Below are 20423 nucleotides of genomic sequence, written 5' to 3'. Positions count from 1 at the left end.
CAAATCTGCAGGGTTATTTTTATGTGCTGTATTTCGCAAACGGATTAGGTTTATGGGCCTCACATGTTATTTTTTTGACAGCTGTTTTGTTATGTATTGAACATTACTGATACACGTCGCGAGGAGATATCACTCCCCTCTCTCACTTCCTATTTTTTATTTGGCATAGTAACAGTACGCCATCTTATCAGCTGATCCTGAGCCAGGATCAGCTTGGAGAATTGCTCAGCAGAAAAAGAATGGATTGTGCTGGGCTCGGCTATAATATGAGAAAAAGCCCAAATGCTTTTGGATCAGTCCCATGCTTTGTCCTCATCTCTCACGTTGCCTCTCTCCCTTGTTCATTTTACATCCTCTCTCTTTTCATCTTTTTGTCCTGAACCCCCTCTCCTTTCTCTGCATTCTGCTCGCTTTCCTCCTCCACCTCTCTCCCTCTCTCTCTCTCTCTCTCTCTCTGCTCCACTTATAAGATTTGGCAGCACTCCAAGATCTGAGAAAAACATTGGAGGCATAGCCTCGTTTTGATGTCTGGAAAGAGAGAGAGAGCGAGCGAGCGAGAGAGTCCTCATTTCCATTTCACAGACTTGATTCACAGCAACACCACAGCAGAAAGAAGGAATACAGGAATGTTGAGAGGTTGAGCGTAACCGCCAGTCAGAGAGAAGAGGAAGGATGGAAAGATAAGGCAAACGCAGATCTTATCGCAAGGAAGGGAAAAAAAAAGGAAAATTGGGTTCACAAAGTAAGATTAGGGTGTTTATAACGAAATGCAGATCCAAACATAAAGGATAAAGAACAAAAGTGCCACCAAAATAAGTAATATAGTAAAAATATGCATTGTGTTTTTGTGACCTGCTTCTGTTTCTGTTCCGTAGTCGACACAGAAAACAGCTGAACTGCAATCCAAAAAAACACTCAGGCAGAGAAAACTCAAAACAGTGCATGGGCCTTTAGCGGTAATTGGGTCTCAAACCAGTCTGAGAGAAAACAAATTTGGCACTCAGCATTGTAATCATCTTAACTTTGCAGGCCTTCATGGTAAACAGGCTAGACCAGTCAGATGTAAACCCTCCTCTCTGAGCCATGCCAAGAATCAGAAGGGAAATTTTACACATCCTGCGGATTTAGCTGTGCTTCTCCTAATTGCTGGTTGGAGCTCCAGTTTCTCCCCGGTGCTGAGAAAAGAGACCGTCATTACTAGTCTCGCAGGAGCCCGAGCCCCAACTCTAAAGGGAAACTTTGATTGATGAAAAGAAAAAAGAGGCAAATCTGAGCGTGTCCTTGATACAACATTTGCCGTGACCTTGTTTTTCCCTGACAGGTCTAAAATTAACCACACGGATCAGTTATACGGGGAGCGGAGAAATGTGGACCAGATTCTCCTTTTGGCGCGTCTCTGTCTCCGCTCGCTTTCAGGGGATTACAGCAGCACAAGCGTGCCTTTTGATTTATTGTGCTAAACATAGATTCATTAGTAAAACAGCTGGTTACACTGAGTGCTGCACCGTCTCCCACACAGGCCCTCCCTCCCCTCCACCCACCTACTGGACCAGTTTCAACATTTTAATGTAAAATAAATGCCTAGGGATTCACATTTTTGAACGCACGTCGACGTAGATGTCAGCGTTAGCTCCACCTGCTAGCGATGTGAATGCGATTAAATGTGAATGTAACGTGATTATGTTGTGTAGACAGAGATCTTGGGAGTATCTCTTATTCATATCAGCGATATTGAGGCAGACACACGACAAACAAGTTCAGAAAATTGTGCTCACATCAGCCCACAGCTGAGTTAACCATTGAAGGCACAGCAATGGATGCTTCAGTGTGTTATTGCCTTTTACTTTGCTAGATTAACAGGCCTGTGTAATGTAACTCCATCAAACAGAGATGTGTTGCAGCAATCTGCTAAAAAAAAAAAGCTCACATCTGGAGCATCAAATACTTGGACGTAAGCTTGCAGGCTACGTGACTCAAAACTGTGCTCCACTGTTGCTTTAGACCAAGCTGGTATCATAAAAGAGCGGAAGAAGGAAGAATCTAAATTAATCTTTGCCCAAAGTGATAACAGTTTCACCTGAGCTCCACCTGGCTCAGTCCCAGACGACATGCCTCGCAAGTCTTTCTGTAAAATGGTTCCAGGGGAAGAGCACATCAAAGTCAAACAATGTTTGTCTCGCAAGCGGGAGCTTCAACATTAAAAATCCCCAAAGGTTCATTTAAGTAAACAAAATGAGAGCCTGTGAGTCATTAACCACAAATGGCTCCTCCATGATTATACTGAAAACAGAGGAGATGTTTCACTTAAGTAGCAGCATAAACAAAAAATATATAATCATAAAAATTAAGGCTGAACTGCATGTCATCAACTCTCCGTGACCTTGCTGGTTGTTTACTGAAAGCTCTCCATGATGTTCCCTCCCTGCATACAAATGGACAGGCTGCACCGAAGCATCTGCTGTGCACCGCTTTCACCAGTAACTATGCAACACCAGAGCACTGTGTTATGACAGAGACACTTCCAGGGACACATTATCAAAGTATTTGATACGCCGCAGGCTATTTTAGCCACGACTGAACAAACAGGTATTGGCTCTTCTGCAATAAATCTTTTATGAGGAGGAAGAAACGTTCTTTTGTGTTTAATCACATGATACCATCAGCCAGGTTATGAAGACCTGGCTCCTGTCTCTCATGATCGCATATGTTGCAATGTCAACGCCGAGTACATAAAGAACAAGTAGGTCACAGTGCAGACAAATAAAAAAATAAAAATCAAACATGTAAGATGGAATATAGAGTGGGTGTGTAGTTGACAAGCACAGTAAAGTGTCACCCGTTATCAAATTGGGCTGCGTTTCTGGTTTTAAAGTCCAACTGATAAGATAACTTTCCAAAGAACGGAAAAGGGCTATAAACAAACAGCTGACTTGCTCTAAATGAACGGAGCTTATTTTGTCCATTGCTGCTTTTTAGTCTTCTCACTTGGGTAGCAATTAGTATCCATAGAGCCTGAGTTGGCTAAACAAATCCTAATCCAACATATCCGTTGATCAGGGCACTACACAGCTTAATAAAGAGCTGAATACTAAAATATCCTTCTATCTGTGCAGTGAGGGCCATGAATGCCCAGCAATAGACTCATGGGTGCCAACAAAGCAACAACATAAGAGCTGCACGAGGGCCTTTAAGTGCAAAACAACCCAACATCTGTTTTTTTGGATGTGTGGTCTTTCTGAATTTTAGGGAGTTAAGAGTTTGATAAAACATGAGCAGGAAGCACATCATGCCTCTAATAATTACGCAACTGCCTACTACACCAAGTCCTCCTCCTCTCAACCAGATATTTTCCTCCATGTCAGTGTCCGCTTGCTGCAGTGTCAGCTACACGGGAGCGAGAGTTCTTTGTCTGAGGGAGCAAAAAAAAAAAAACAGTCTCAAGATTGCTTCTCTTTTGCAGACACAGTAACTGCAGTTTGTCACTTAACACCCCATAAGCCGCTCATTGCTTGTAGAGATGAGCCTGGCTGCCTGCCTTCCATTACGGAGACAGAATTGCTGTTTTTATGGCTGCGCTGCCACGAATCTGCAACAATTAAATTTGCATCTGAAGAGATACAGAGGTTGGTATGTAAGGGAGCAACAGCGTTGTTGTTTACTCTAACAGAGCACACACACACACACACACACACACCGCATACTGAGGCAGAAATGTGTTCTTTGCATTTGGGAGAGTGTCGTTGCATCTGTGATCAGAGTTTGTGTTAGTGTGGCGCACACACACACACACACACACACACACACACACACACGTACACAAATCAGCTAAAACTGAAATTAAAGAGGTGCTGTGCAGTCCTAAGTCATGCCTTGGTTTTATTCATAAATTGGGATTTGTCAGCTGCTTAGAGAGTCAAACGTAGGATTAAAGGTCTATTTAAATTATTGAAAAAAATAAATAAAACCTGACACAGTTTGAATTCCAGCTTGAAAGTATGTGGTGCCACCACAAAAGGAAAATGCTGAGAATGTTATCTGGAGTGATTAGTTTCAGCAAGAGTACCAATTTGTCGTTTAACAACATAGTTGCACTATGGTCTCATGTTGACAATCGTGCACTTTCTCACGTTACTGACTCAACAGATTCCAACTGACTGAACATGACTTGGCACCTATTTCTGTACGCTGCAATCAGTTACAGTAATGCACAAACTGGAGCGAATTTGGAACAATGCGTATTGTTTTAATTTCTCCCCAACATTGCTCTTCCATGAGTCACGAATCATGAAAAAAAAAGGGCTTGTGTGCAGGGAAGCTGCCGTCCTGCAGCTCGCAACAGTAGCCTACTTATGTTGTGCAGCGTAAATCAAGTCTCCTGAGCCGTCACAACAAGCCTGCGTATCAGAGCAGAGAGCCCTATCTCATCATCTGTCCACAGTCCTGTGTAACTTAATCACTCAAATGAAGCAAGCTCAGACAGTAAGTTCATACAAGATCAGAAATTGTATTTGGCAATTTTTAAACAAGTGCATACAAGTACAGCTAAAAGCATTTCAGTTTTGCCAAGTGCTCGTAGAGTAGCATTAGTCACATTCTACGTTAAACAGGAACTGCCACCAGACCTAGAAGTACATCAAGAATTTTGTTAAACATCAACAAAGAGGAACGTAGTCCATTATAATGAGTACATACCTTTATCTTCAAAAATATAGAAACACAATGTATTCAAAAATCAAAAATTATACAACCATGTTTACGAAGTATACTCTTCCCTTGGGTCCAATATGTACAAGTCCGTTAGTTTGTTTGAATGGTATGTATGTGATATTTATATATTTATACTCATATTTTTGCTTTCCCTCCCCAAAGAAGTGTTCAAACAAAATCAAGGGTCCCTCTCCTTTTTTACTTTGACATCTCCTGCGAGGATGGTGGCGATTTCTCCTTGCATGAAAGCCCACGGTACGTTCGAGCCAACCAGGGGACATTTCTCGCCACTTGGACAGTACACTTCACCTGTGGCACCTTGCTGCTTTATGCTTTCCCTCGAGCACGGGAAGCAGAACTTGTGAGAGGGCACAGACGGGCACTGAACAAAGTGTGTGTCCTCCAAACGCTCGTGGCACAGCGTACAGCACAGCGGTATGCTGCCAGGTACAGAGGAGTCCGGAATGCTTTGGGGGTGCACTTGGTCCATGCCTGGCACGTGGGGGGTTCCTGCACCAGACGCATCTCTCTGCGCCAGCCTCCTCTGATTCATGGAGGACGGCGAGAGGGGACTGCTGCTGTTCCTCCGTGTGGTGGAGTGGACTTGGTTGGCGTCCTTGGGAGAACTGTTCCCACCTGCATTGTCTGCCGCCATGATGAGAGCCGCCATGGGAGACTGGTTGTTCTGGGCCGCCTCAGGTGGGGTGGTGCGGGAGTGGGGGGATATCGTGGAAGGGGGAGAGGCAAAGCTTGGCGGGGGAACTGGAGGCATTTTCAGTCCTTCAGTAGGTGGTGGTAACCACTGCTGTCCCTCTCCATTGAGCTTGGCAGCTGTCCCCTCTCCCTCTGGTTCAGGTGACGCTTTTCTCTTCATGTTCCGCGGGTGTTTTCCTCTGTCTGGAGGTGGGAAAGGGTTAAACCAAAGAGTTGAGTTGCACAGCTCAGACAAAAACGAACAATCACACTGGGAGGGAACAGCTTTCTACGTCTGTTTGTTTTTGCTTGTTTTCTGCTGCACCACAGGCTACAAATAAATAAATAAACAAACCAATAACAACCACAACAAACGTGGAGAATACTGATCAATGCAGACACGTTACTTTGCACATATGTTACTCTACTTATCATGTGTCTGTGTGCTGCTGGCCCACTTCTGGGCTTGGATGGGTTGATACAGATTAGCTGTAGGTGCACGCTGCACAATATGTTCTAGTTTTTAACATTATGGATGCTTACCTGACTTGGAAGCCGTGGGACTGGGTTCATAGCCCATAACCCTTTGTTGCATGGCCGCATGGTCCTTTTTGAACCTGTTGTCGAAAGTGTGCAGAGCCATCAGGTCCCTCACCGTCTTGCCCTTCCCCATCCAGTCCTGCTCTGCCCTGTTTTTGTGGCTCTCGGAGATCTCCGGCGTGAGACTGTCCGGTCTGTGCTTCTCCTTCACCTCCCTGTCGTGCTCGGTGCTGGACACTGACGCGGGTCTCTTGCCCAGGTCGGCGGGACTACCGGCCGCCAGAGCCGAGGGAAGCCCCATCTGGCCCGGTCTGCCGTTGACGGGGTGCACCGGGGGCATGTTCCCGTTAACCAAAGGCACTAGGTTTGGAGGGACCGTGCTATTCCTGCGCGGGTTGGGGCTCTGGCGGTTCAGCTCCGGCGGCTCGTCGGGCTTAGGAAATCCATTGGGGACGGGAATGCCGTTCGCCTGCCGGACAGACTGGTACTCTGGACCCAGCCTGGGCGGACGGTCGGAAGACAGCGGGTAGCGGTCCAGCGGCTGCGGCGGCCGGGAGCCGGGGTCTCCCGCCGCAGCGTGGTTGATCGCCTGGATGTCTTTCCCGGAGAGCTGCGACTTCCCCGGCCCGGGAGACCTGCCTTCCTGAAACCCGTGAGCCCTCTTGAGCTGCCGGGCCGTCTCGATGACAAACTCAATGCGGTCTGCTCCTTCGTAGTTGACACATCCTCTGCAGACGGGCTCGGTAAAATCCCAGATCATGGCCCACGGCATGCGGGGCAGGTCGCACAAATAACACGACTGCCTCCTGGAAGAAGCAGCGACCGCCGCGGACGACATGGCGCTCGTCGTCGACCCCCCGAAAAAAAAAAGAAACCCAAAACAAGTCTTCGTGTCCCGCTTTTCCTCCGAGCTCCCTTTTAGTCAGCGAACCAAAGAGCAAGTTCCGTTCGTCGGGGAAAAAAAAAACCCAAAATAAACCCGGTCCTGTCCCGACTTCTAGAGCAACAACGTCGAGTTTCAGAGGGAGAGGTTCATGCCGTGCGTCCCTTCCTGCAGCGCTGCTCTCTCTAGCTGCACCGAGCCGCTACTACTGGCTCAATGTGGACCAGTGACGTCACCACGGAGCTCTAAACGCCTGCTTCCACTTCAGTTTCTATTGACTTGATTTCTTCGACAGACCCCCTCCTCCTCCTCCTCCTCCTCCTCCTCCTGCTCCTGCTCCTGCTTCTTCTCTCCCCCCCCCCCCCTCACACTCACACACACACACTTTGCTGCAGCCTGTGTCACTCACTGCTTCTTTTTTTATTTATTTTTTTATTTTAATTTAATCACTTGAACTTGTGCCAAAGCTGCACCCAGCTCAGCTTTTACACCACCGCCTCCTCCGACTGAAGGGAATAACCCCACTGCTCGTTTTATTATTATCAAACCTGCTACATATTACGATGCCGATTTTCTTTCTTTCTTTCTTTATTTATTTATCTGTGGCTGTTAGCTGTAGACCACCAGGGGATAAAAGACAGAGACTCCTCCAGTTCTCTGCTGCTTTGTCCTCAATTCAGAGCATGATCCTGTTCAGGGTGAGAAGCGCTCGCTGCAGCTTGTTTTTCTCAATGCACAGCGCCTCGACGCCATGAGCTGCTACTACTACTGCTGTGCAATGAATGAGGTGGGTCGACTCTAGGAAAAAAACCACTAGGCTACTGTAATCCAGTGGGAATTTGTAGTTATACTGTGAAAAATGTGCAGCAACATTAGGCAGCACAGTTAGTGCTCTTTATAGCTGAGTATAATAAATAAAATAAATAATAAAGGGAATATGTTAGGATTATTACAGGGCTTTCTGAATGAATTTAACATGTAGCCTACTGACCTGGGTTAGATCACATTTTCCCTCCCCTGTTAATATGAAAAGAAGAAAAAAAGCGCCTGCACAAGCCAGTAACCAGGAAGCTCTGTCATGAGGTGGGGATTTCCAGCTGGTGTGTTGTAAACTTGAATGGATCGGGGTTACAGCGTGAATATAGCTCTGCCCACATTTTTAGTGCAGTGAGCAGTCAGTCATCCAGATCTGCCACCACTAAATGAAATTACAGTGCAGTGAATCAGCCATTCAGACTCTTTATTTAAAAAAAAAAGAACAATAAACCAACCAGCTCAAAAGATGAAATAGACTGAGAGCTGTAGCAAGATTAATGACTGCACTATCATGCTGTGTGTTTGACATGAGGGAAAAATGTTACTCCGCTCAGGTCATGTAGCAGAAAGCAGCCAAAAGCCCCTGAAGTAAAAGTGTACGTTTGAACTGGAGGAGTGTCCCAGTAGTTCAGATTCCTCCCTCTCATCTGGTCTCATTCCAACTCAGTGCAGCTTAGCCTCCGGCTTTGGGTGAGGCAATGCGTCTGAAACCTGCAGACACAAAGCAGGATATGTTTGTGCAAGTCCATGTGACGCTGAAAAGAGGAAGCAAGATGTTTAGTCACGTACCCTCATCCGCCTCACCCATCTCTGGGACATCGGGCCACTTGGTTCTCCGCCTGCAGCCGTGATCACGCACTGTGGCATGAGGCTGCTCCTTCAAAGGCTTTCCACAAACAAAATAAAGCAGTTATGTCGCCGCTCAAAGCAGCGTTTGCCACCAAGCAAGGATAATTGCGGCGCGGCTGTCATGTGATTTTAGAGTATTGTTGCTGTACGGCTGCCAACATATGAATGAGCACACCCAACAATGCAACACAATAATATTCCCTTTGGAACATTTACAGACGTCACAAGGTTTCAGCGTCCTCGGTGTTACTCTGACTGTAAACTACTGTATTAACACATTGTTTCCCGTCACTGCTTTCTCTACAATCCCTTGTTGGGCGAACAACAGTAGGAAGTGTTAGGAAATGCCTACTGTGAGAGGCAAATAAACAAATTCTTTCCTTAAGATTGGTGGGAAACAGTTGCCTAATGCTTTGATCCTTTCCTTTCCACTCAGTCCGTGCAAATAGTTACACACTATTATGCAAAACGGAGGCCTGGTGGGATTCAATTAAACCCTAAATGATGTGATTCTATAATAGAAAGGTCTATTGATTGTTTTCTGTCTTCTTTTAAATGACGCAGTGGCTGCAAAGCAGAGGCAGAGTTGTCTTGGAAGAAAGCACAGACTCACACAGATGGCCCTGATTGGCAGTAAAGACCGTGTATACAGTGAAATCACCACAGTGTGACCCAGCTGACTGCCATCTCATTTGAGTCTAGCCACTAAACCAGATGCAGTGTCTGTATTTTCCTGTTCCAAACTTCTTCTCTTCGAGCAGCGTATGCACGTCGAGACACAAAAGTAGCTGTAGGAAGAGTGACAGATAGGTGATGGCCAGGGGAATACCCAGCGTGTGACGGCATCGCAGCCTTGATGAGGTGACGTTATTTTTGTTCTGTTGCTTTCCGAGCCTGTTAAATTTTAGATTGGTCATCTTTTATTCATAGAAGTGAATCATTGCAAATTCTCTCAGAAGTTTTTTTCTGGCCGAGCAGAGCACGGCGTGTTTTCTGTGTCTTTTTCTCTGAGTTTCCAAACCAGCAGTTGTGTTATTGAGAGCAACTGCTGGACTACACCGTCCCATGTCACACAGGCTGCAACAGGACAGCGTGAGGACGTAACGCTGACGTTAATCAGCTGTTGTTGCGGCCTACCTTGGAGATTAAAAGCTGCACACAGTGGCAGGGGAGAGCGGACATAATGACAAATGTGCACGCTTTACAGGGAGATGTAACCATGGAGATCATCACAACACCCCAACAACCATATATATCCTGTTTACGTTGCTATTTTTAGCCACAGATTTGTACTGCATGCATTAAGACACAGATACAGTTGGAGGAGTTGAAAGACGAAGGCAAAGCCTCCATCTGCCGTAGCTCATTCTTGTTTTGAATGAAATGTTTTATAGATTTTTCTGAATGGATTAATATCGTTTCCTGGATGCACGTGCACAGAAACACAAATAAAGACACAAGTTTGGGCATTTTAAAGAGTCGGCTTTGATATAGGTATAAAATGGTGGAATTCAAATAAAATGGAGGGTCGACGGCGAAAGGGAAAAATGTGCTGGGCGGCTGGAATCTGGGGGCTGGAGGCTGCAGAGGTGATGTCATTGGGCCGGAGCAAGAGGCGAGTGAAAAACAAGTCTCTCTCTTTATTCTGATCCTCTTTGCAGTCCCAGCAGGGGTGGGGGGGTGGGGGGTGGGGGGGGTGTTGGGGTAGGGAGGGCCTGGCAGTCAGCCAAGGCAAGGGCTGCTGGGAAATGGCAAAGGATGCCAAGCAGGCCCCACCGCCAACATTAGAAGCTCACATCTTTGTTCTCAGAAACCTGGTGTGCTGCCAAAGGCCTCATTTCGGCTCCATGGCATGATTACACTGGATGTAGGCCAACTACTGAGAGCCTCCTCGCTCTCCCTCCCTCCCTCTCTCACTCTGCCTTTATGCTCCCTCCCTAGGCTCTCTCTCTTTTTCCACCGCCTTCAAAAGCTTTCTGCCAAACATGCAGCAGTTGCCATGGCTGCAGAGAATGGAACATAAAAAAGTGAGTAATGAGTCAGGCTTGGACCCAGATGTGCCACATGTGTATCCATTTAGAAAAAAAACAAGATGGTAACATATCCCCTTAATCTGCCCGGCCTGTCAGGGGACAGACAACTTTAACAAATAGCAGTGGGCTGAGAGTGGAGGAAGAAAAAATCCCAGCAGAGAATGTAAATGAACAGAATTGTTTTCACATCCATTTTTAAACAGAAGGTAGTTTCAGTGGCTTTGCAGTGCACATTCAATTTTGGCAACCAGGAACAGAAAGACCTGAACTTTGTATGCATTGTGAGCTGACGACATCACTTCCTGTCCAGCGGAAACCCCCGTATATTTTCAGTTACAACCCGACACTGATGTAAACAACCTTTCCCTCGTCTTTTCTTTTTGTAGCAAATTCATCACATACAGTACAGTAGTCAGTGAATCAGAGTGAAGGTTTTTATGTGTATTTGACATTTGACGTGTTTAAACTACTACGAGAATGAGTAACATTACAAGCACATATAAAAGCCTTTTTGTTTATTGCCCTTAAAAGGCCATGTCACACTTGACTCACAGCCGTTATATTTAGCATGCTGAACTCAACGGTGAAGTCCTTCCAGCTCTGTCTCGGACTCAGATAAAATTTTGCAAAATGTCATACTGCTGCATTCTTTTCTCACACCTATGGTTGTAATTTCCAGAAGCACAAGATGGCATGCAGCCACTCCTATACAGCAGCACTGTCCTAGTGCGTAAAGATAGACGTCACAGAGATGTATATATTTGGACACACGCGTAGCAGCTTCACTACTCAAAGGTTATACGTCTCTCTCTTTTCTCTCTCTCTCTCTCTCTAGTTGAACCAAAAGGAATGAGGAGTGCTTCGTGTGTTATGTAACATCTTCCCTCTGAGCCAAAATAAAACTTTTCCCAAAGTAGGCTTATTTATTACTGGAGCTCCTGTCTATTTTTGAGCTGCCTCGCTAGAAAATGGACTCTGACATCCCCGGCGCAGCAGTTAACACAGCACTCGGGCTCAGCATGCAGGTGCAGAGGATGTCTCATATTCGAGTGCAGGCATCGTTTTCACATTCCTACTCTACCCCGTCGCTGTCGTTTTTGGTAGAGCACCCAAGTGATCTGTGTTTACTCCTTTGCATATCACAATGCTTTCAGCCACAGATTGCATAAAGCCCCGGTAAATATTACGCACAGTACGTGTGAACATGCATATTTATAACTCCTTTATTTAGAAGATATTTCAGGCTTGTTACTGGAAGAAGATCAAAGCTTCTCCAGAAATGTAACTTGAAGGCTGTGATGTATAGAATACAAAATAACCGTGAGAGCAAGGAAAACCAAGAATAGTAAATACTGACCTAATTGGAAACCTCAAGCCTCTTTCTTTTGTGGGAAACCGTTCATAGATAGCATGTGGCGTATTCACATCAGGAAAAGTGGGGAAGATCAGGGGTAATGCAACTGTAATGCATAGCTTACAGATGTTGTGGCTACATTTGGCAAGTGATATTCTTTAGTCTTCCCGCAATTAGGCTCTAAACACATTTACTTGGAGACAGCCCTTTTTTGGTAGTGGTCATAAATCAGCCAAGTTTCCCGTCAGAGATTCCGCAGATGCCTCCCTGCCCTCTCTTTGATTGCTTGGTTTATGGAGGATGTTTCATCGTTCACTGTGAGCATCCATGCCAGAGATGTCCCTTCTCCCCTTTCCATAAAAGTGCAAGTTGTCACGATGGTGTGGCATTCATTATGCGCCTGTGGTTTAGTGGGCCTGGTCCCCGAGCAGCTGGGGAGCACTGGTCGTCACATTGAGCCTCATGCCGCAGTGAAAGACGGGAGGGCAGGAGATGAGGGCTGTACCCCCTCCCCACTTTTCCCGTCTGTGTAATAAAGCTCCCTTATCCACAGAGTCTGGGCATCACGATGCCTCACCTCCCCGAATCCACTTCAAAGCCTCGTCTCAGAAAACGGCTCTCTGTGAAGAGCTGAAATAGAAAATAGACCTGGGATGACAAGTACAACCACGCGTTTGAGAACTCAAGGACAGTCAGTAGTTAATGGATAATCGCAGTTTATTACAAGCTGCTCTGTATTTTCATTGTTTTAACCATTATGCACACTGACTATTTAATTTCATTTCAGTGTAAAATCTAAATTGAGAGTACTGATAATGTCAGCGTTGATTTTTTTTAGGTATTTACAACTTCTTCAAGAGCTATACGTCACTTTACTGTACTGTAGTCTGTCTAGATCTGTATCAGGAGATTTACTCTTGAGATATCTTTATATATCCCTATAACATTAAATCCACAGCTTATTTTAGGAATAGATAGATTTGAATTAATTCTGATGAATCATATGTTAGCTTGACTTTGATCACATTATATTTTTAAACAGTGAAAGCTTGTGAGGACTACTGATAGGAATATTAATGTCATGCAAATAAGCCCCTTATTTGTGACTGAAATGAAAGTGACAGCCTTTATTTAGGAACCTACCATTACCTCACACTGTGAGCTTTATGCAACATACATGGTGATAGATGTTGTCATACAGACAGTCATTATTCCAAACAGGCACATAGTGGATAGTTTAGTCATAGTCAGCATAACAAGCTCAGCTGAAGTGGTTCAGTAATACTGTGGGAAGTACATGGGATGAATAGGAGAGCCTTGACGCAACAGCAAAGTCCCAAAGGCATACGAAAGGACAGAACGGGGGGGAGCTCTGTGGGAAAGTTCAGCGCCCTTGAAGAAAGCCTGATAAGCCCAAGTTGATATGAGCCCGCGTGTTTGTATTGTGCAAATTTGTAACGACTACAAGCACACGGCTGATAGAGAGCCGTCTTACACCATGTGTTTGCACAAAACCTGCCTGACCGAAGGGCACGTCGATGCTGGGTGTGGTGAGCGTTATCTGTGTGATTTCAGTTTGTGATGGTAATGTCACACTGGCGTGGTTTTACACGGCGCACAGTCGATATACAGGTTTGGGCAGAGGCTGTTCTCAAGCCGTTTTACCGGGAAAAGGTTGCGATGGGATCTGCATTGTTCAGCAGGCGCACAGAAGTGTAACTTGACCTTGTTCTATGCAAATCATTCGAATGCTCTCAACAAAGAGGGATAAAGTTCACCTACAACACATTGCCACACAATGGGAGGGAGGAGCTAGACAGCCTTGAAGCGGAAATGGTTTCACACTGACTGACAAGTCTGGCTACACCCAGGGTTGCCCTGAAGGTCTACACACACACACACACACACACACACACCCCTCCCCCCGTTTCTACACATCTATTTTCACATATACATATCTCCATTGCTCATCAACAAACATCTTTGCAGAGAGCTTGTTTTCGTCTTCCTTCCTGCTGTGCATGACGTGCACCGCTTCGCTCTCTGTTTCTCGACTCACATGATAAAATCACTCTGACCGTTGCCTAACAACAAGACGAGCAAAGTTCACCTCCCCTGTAAAGTAAAAAAAAAAAAAAAAAACTCCAGCTCTCACACGATCCTTGCCAAGTTAACCATTTACAGCAGAAAGGAAGAGGGAGAGAGAGGGAGAAGCTCACTCTGAGTAAACACTGCTGCTGTGTTTGCTGTTGGAGCTACTTAACCCAGCCATTCACTGCCTCACCTCTTTGCTCATTAACACACAACGTGCAGCAACATGAAACTCGCCGGGGCTATATGTCATCTCACACCGAGACAAAGCTCCTTTCTCCTGCCACAAAACAATGAGCGCAGGCAGTCAGAGCGGTGCCCCCATTATGAAACCGCTCTGTCACAAGACGAGCGCCTCGCAGGAATGCTGTTGTGACACATTCATGCTGTTGACACAAGGGTTAAACATTAAACTGCTCACACACACACACACACACTTCATCTGCCAAAAGGGCGGGAGCTTTAACGACTCCGGCACTGCTTGCTCGACAGTTTGTATTTATCTTTCCACTTTGACTGGTTGTGTCGTCCGCCACCCCCCCCCCCCCCCCCCAACAGTCAGCAGGTTTATCAAAGGCAAAGTCCTCTCTGTAACTGCAGGCAGGTGCAGTACAGTGTAATGATTCACACTGCAGACACAATACGCCACATCACATGTTGGGAGATTTGTGGAGGTCACCGGGTGCGCGTGTTTGTGCGTGTGTGTGTGTGTGTGTGTGTGTGCGCGCGTTGGATGTCATGTGGTGCTGATCTCTGGCTCGGTGCTGGTGCAGAGGGTTCAGCAGGAGTTCAGCACACATTTATTATTCATGCATTTGTGAGTAGCGAGTGATGGCACCGGGGAGCCTCTCCTCTCTCTAAAGTGCTTGAATATTCTTCCACTGTTTTGACTCAGTTTGTGTTATTTTCTTCTTCGTCTTCATCTTTTTTTTTTTTCCTTTTTCAAATGTGGCGTAACATAATTCGAGAGGTTTAGCTCCGTGGGGCTGGATTTTATAAAGTGTTCAGTGTTTGTTTCTTGGATTTAGACGTTGCCATGTGTGTGAAGCACAGGAAATGTATTGGTGTAATACTTTACAGAAGGGTGTCTTCAGTTTAATGTGTGTTGGCAACCCTTTGAAAAATCCCTGCTTAACAATTCTGGGAAAGTCAGGCCACCTGGAAATCTCATGACTTCCTGAATCTAATTCCGGGCTGAGCTATCAGACTGTCTGACTAGCAGCTTTCATTTGGGGGGTGTAAACATTGAATGTCAGGCATGTTTGCTAGAGCCAGTGTTGAAGCATTAGCACTCATGCAATGCCTGCAGTGAACTCAAATGCCCCAGCAAAGCTCTGATTATATTTTCTCCTTTTCCAACAGATTTATCGTGTACTGTGAACTCGGAGAGAAAGCTGGCACTGGGTGGACTCGTGAACAGGCCTCTGCATGCTCTACATAGTCTATTCTTGTTGTCTCGCAGTCTGCACTTTACTCCAACCATATAATAACAGACCTAACAGGCAGGCAGTTTTGATAACCTGCAATTGTAATCTGAAAGCGTGCACAGAGCAAACAAGGCAACAGAAAAAACAGAGCAAAGGTATGACACCACCGAGGGAGAATCCAGAACAAAATCCCCTCTCATGTCACAGCGTGCTGTGTTGGCGGACCGTGACCTCATCCAAAGTTTGTATGCAGCCACCTCATGCTGCTTTGTTATCTTCAAATCTTGCAAACCAGCACATTCCAGGCGTCAGTGGCAACAAAAAAAAAAAGTCAGCGCGCAGGATCCTGCTGTGCTGTGAGAAACACGATAAGCAAATAAAACGCTTAAATAAATACTTCACCCAGCGAGCAGCAGCACTCTCTAGAAAGTAAAAGCATACAGGCACACACGTGTGCGCGCACCTTCATGAACAGAAAGGCAGAGATATACAGGATATAGGTCAGTTGTGGACTGTATGTAGCTGTGTGTGTGCTTACTCAGCAGCCTGCACCAGGCTTTGCTCGCTTTCAGTCTTTTTTTAAACAGACCACAGGGTAGTAAATAGCTACGAGGAGGATCACAGCCTTCACAGCTGATTGGCTTAATGCTCTCCTGACATAAACAGGAAGCCGGCCGTGCAAGTCGGAGACGGGGAGCGAACAAAGATGGAAGGACCGGAGACGAGCAGAATGTGGTGGCAAGACAAAGAGAGAATGTGTAAAAAGCCGGAGGGATTTAGATTTGAGAGGAGAGGGAAAAAAATAAAAAAGCTTTCTGTTTGTAGCGAGCCATGTGACTCACAAAGGAATTCAGCCTGTGATTCAGTTCTCTGCATTGTCAGCAGGCAGTGTGCAAAGATAATGTTGATGATGTGTGAAATATGGTCTGTTCAGTAGGGCAGGAGACCGCAGAAAGATGCCGCTCATAAACTGTAATCATATCATATCATTCATTCTGTGCCTGCAGTGGTTTTATCTTTAAATGTTTACATATCATCAGACATAAACTAGGCTTTTTCATGTTGTTGTATCTCATTTGTTTAACTGAAATAATGCAAATCATCCTGGAGCAGCTGTGCTGTGAGGACTGTGGAGGACAGTCAACCCTTTAACCGTGATGTGTCACAAACCTGCTGCAGTTAAAGAGATTTCAATGAATTCCTGGTTTTATTTTTAATCAGATTGCACAACTTGCATAAGTGATGCAATGACTACAATTATTTCACTTCCCAGTAATTCACCGTTTTCGCTAAACTCTGCACTAAGTTCTCTTTTTACATCAGCTTATGTATTTGTGGATCTTTTAATAAAGTCAAGAGACGCTGGATCAGCTGTTAGCTTATAATCACACGAGCAGGCATTTGCAGTACACACTGATGATGACGAGCTGTGTTGTTCAACTGTTATCTTCTGTAATATCTAACCATCGTGAAGTTCCTGCTAGCTGTGCGTGCAAGGCGCTGGGCTGTTGCATGCTTCTCACGGGGCTGTGACGGGGCAAAAGTACAGAGTGGAAATAATGAGTGACATATCAGCCCTGCTGCCCAAAGAGCTTTTAGAAAGGAAAAAAACACTCCTCCTCCTCCTCCTCCACCTTCTCCACCTCCTCCCCTGTCAACCTACTGTCCCCATGCCAATCTTTGAAGGTCAGATGAGAAATGAGAGCACCACCAGAGCCACTTCCACCTCCGACTGACTGGTTCAAACAGGCCCGGGAGGGGGTGTTTGTGTGTATGTGTGTGTGTGTGTGTGTGGGGTGTGGCTTACTGAGCATGCCCAGTAAGGAGAAATACCATGTGATGGCAACACAGTGGGCTCTCCCATCTGTTGATGTAGCGTGCACTTCTCGCCCCGGGGCCTTTTCCATCCAGTCTAGTGAGCAGCCAGATCAATTTACTGTGGAATGAACACAAAGTCAGCGACTGATGCGCACACACACACATTATTCACACATTCTTTATGTACAGCAGCAAAGCAAAAAGCCCTGCACTGCAGCAGGCACAGACACAGACAAGCACACATAGGAATTTACTCATGCATGCATACAAATAGTAAGACTCAGGCTGGATAAAAGGGTTTATATATTATTCATGGAAATGCCCTCTCTACACCAGCTCAAGTTTACAGTTCACCTCATCTTCTAGCCTTCCTGCACGCAATGCTTAAAAACAGTGGAGTTAGTTATTCTGGACACTCTCCTCCATCTAAATTCCCGTAACATAGCGCTGACTCATCTCATCCACGACCAGCAAAGGTGTCTAATTTATCACAATGGCTATTAATGGTGCTGACTGACTGCCATTTTCATTATTGTTGGCCTGTGTGCTGTTTCATCCACCCTGCTTCACCAAAATGCCAGAACAAGAGGCATCATTTCTGGGCAGTGATATCATCTGTCTCCACACACATGCAAAGTGAGACCACATGTGTGTGTTTTCCCCCCCCCTTATGAATAATTGAGGAGGTCTGCCTCATGTAGTTGAGCAGGCGCTGACTAGGCACCCAGGGTGGCACTCTTAACCACTGTGACAAAATGGTGTGGCGTGAAAAGTGACATTTAAGGCATATTGACGCTAAGGCGTATTGTCAGGCTACTTAATCGGCTGCTGTGTGACAAAGCAGGCGAACGCACTCACGCCAGCAACGTGGGGAGAACTCCAAAAATGCGAGCCAGTGTGTTTGAACGAGAGCTCAGAAAATGTTAATTTGCTCGGGCTGAATGCAAATCAAGGTGTGACTCGATTCCATCAGCTCACTCTTACTTTATATGAATAATTGAAACGTATTACGGGGAGGAGGGGTCTAATGTGTTCTTTTATTTGCAAAGTCACGCCTGTGCTTTGTGATATGCTAATGTCTCTCCCGTTCACTAACTGAGCTGTTCTTTAGAAAATCAGCCCGGGCCTAATGGCGCATTGTCTGGAGGATGATCAAAAAGCAGTCGATATAAGGATGAGATGTTGTCCGATGATCCGCAGATGACACTTATAATGAGGCACTTGAAGGAGTTTTCAGGCGCGACGGACACTGCAGCCATTTCGGTCACAAACCCACTAGAAAAAGTAATCGAATTCCACTGGCAGATCTGTCTCTCAGCCCTCAATCAGAGGATTTTATTTTTAGTGACTGGATGTCTTTCACAGCTTTGTCCTTCCATCCTCCTCCCCCCTCTTTGACCCTCAGGCCCTAACCATTACGGCCCACTCCGGTCTGAACACTGCAGCCTCTTTGACCTCCTCCACACACACACAAACACACACACACACAAACACACACCCTACCTCTTCTCATCTCTGCTGCTTGCTTGAGGGTTTCTAAATCGGGAACATCTGACATGCTCGTCACCTACTCATGTGTCTCTCTGTAACTCCCCGTGACCTCAAGTCACCCTCTTCCATTTGAATATTGTACATATTAATGCTCCTATAATACTTTATAGCAGCCCCATGTTCAAACACACACCCCTGACCACATGCACACACAAATAATGGCGATAAAAGACAAACAGCTTCAGTTCAAAGCTTAGCAACAGCTGTGTTCCATTGTCTAACCGGGAGCTGACTGACATTTGAAGCCGTCGATGGCTGCCTGTAAGCGTTTCTATTCCTTCTCATGCCTTCCCTCTTTTTTGCTCCCTCCATCTGTCCCTCTTTGTCCTCCACCACCAAACACTTCTCATTCCTGTGATGTTTTGGGTATCGCTGAGGTCTGCCTGGATACCGCAGTGTCTCCAATTCTCACACAGCAACCAGACAAGCGCAGAATATGCTCCTTATTTGCCTCCCACAGAAGGCAGACACTCAATCCAACCTCTTCACTGTCAGAAAGGCGGTGGAGATACACTTGCCAAGCTGTTTTGCAACCCCCACGTTCAACCCCCCCCCCCACCCCAAGTGTGTGGGGGATATGTATGTATCTTTCAAGCCCTTCATTTCCCAGAAAGGAGCACAGGATTTATGAGTGCATGAGACGCCGCGAGCAGCAACATCTCCAGAGAAGGATGAGTGTTTCCTGCAAACGTTTGGGTGGGGAGGGGGGAAGAGGCACTGCTCTGAATGTGTGTGGGTGGACAGCTCCCATAGAAACACTATCCAGTAACACTTGAGGAGCGTCATCAAGGGGAGGTGTGCGGTGCATGTGTGTGTGTGCATGGAGAGTTCGTCTTTCTGAGAAAAAGCCCATGAGGTCCGTGGACCTGTGACTGACAGTTACCTCTGCTGATTACTGCCCCTCGGGGACAGACTCTCGATGACAGCTGCTGCTTCGAACTCACCCTGAGCTGTTGCTAACTTCAGGTTCACTAAATATGTCCAAACCTGACTTGTCAGCTAAAGCAAAGCATCCAAATCCTTCCGTGCGTCTTTGTTTCGAGGAACACTTTGACAAACCTGACACAGGAGGACCGCGCACTGCCTAACAATCCTGCTGACACGTATTTGCAAAGTAACCGAGCCGTTCATCATCACTCTCTTCATCCTCCGCCACTGGGTGCGGACGTGAGGAGTAAGAGTGACTTCATGGTGAGTTGTGTAAGAGCACGGGGCGAGGCTTGAAAACCGATCCATGTGAGACAAACAAAAAGTGCTGATGCGCCGAAAAGAGAGCCAGTGTTTCTGGAGGCATGCAGATATAAAAAAAGAAAAAAAACCCCGACAGAGTCAGGGAGGACAGATGGGGTCCTGGTTCACTAGGGCTGTGTGGACAGTGAATGGTGAAGGGCCAGATATGGAGGGTTGGAGCTGGGGGGAGTGTAAGGGGTGGGGGGGAGTCTATTCCAGTAGAAAGAGAAAGGTCACAGTGTAAGCTGATAAAGGCAGGAGGCAGAGCTTGGGGCTGCTTCCAGGCCAGCTAGTCAGCTGACGCCTGCAGCTGTGTTTGGAACATCAATATGAGCCTTGTTCTGCCTCTTCCCCCCCTCCCTCCTTCCCACTAAAACTCTCTTTCTCCCTCCCTCTCCTGCTCTCTCTCTCTCGGCATCCCCTCTCATCCC

General features: G+C 46.2%; 1 protein-coding gene across 1 annotated transcript; it reads right to left on the bottom strand.

Annotated features, from left to right (window-relative positions):
- Positions 1-4484: 4484 nt before the first annotated feature.
- On the bottom strand, positions 4485-7084 carry irf2bp2a (interferon regulatory factor 2 binding protein 2a). Its single transcript, XM_026356425.1, has 2 exons — positions 5944-7084; positions 4485-5604 (listed from the first exon to the last, which is right to left on the bottom strand). The coding sequence occupies exons 1-2, from the start codon at positions 6776-6778 to the stop codon at positions 4886-4888; spliced, it is 1554 nt and encodes a 517-aa protein (XP_026212210.1). The 5' UTR covers positions 6779-7084; the 3' UTR covers positions 4485-4885.
- Positions 7085-20423: the final 13339 nt, after the last annotated feature.

Source organism: Anabas testudineus, chromosome 15 (assembly GCF_900324465.2).
Source record: "Anabas testudineus chromosome 15, fAnaTes1.2, whole genome shotgun sequence".
In the NCBI taxonomy this organism is placed as follows: Eukaryota; Metazoa; Chordata; class Actinopteri; order Anabantiformes; family Anabantidae; genus Anabas; species Anabas testudineus.
This window is presented reverse-complemented; position numbering and strand designations above follow the sequence as displayed.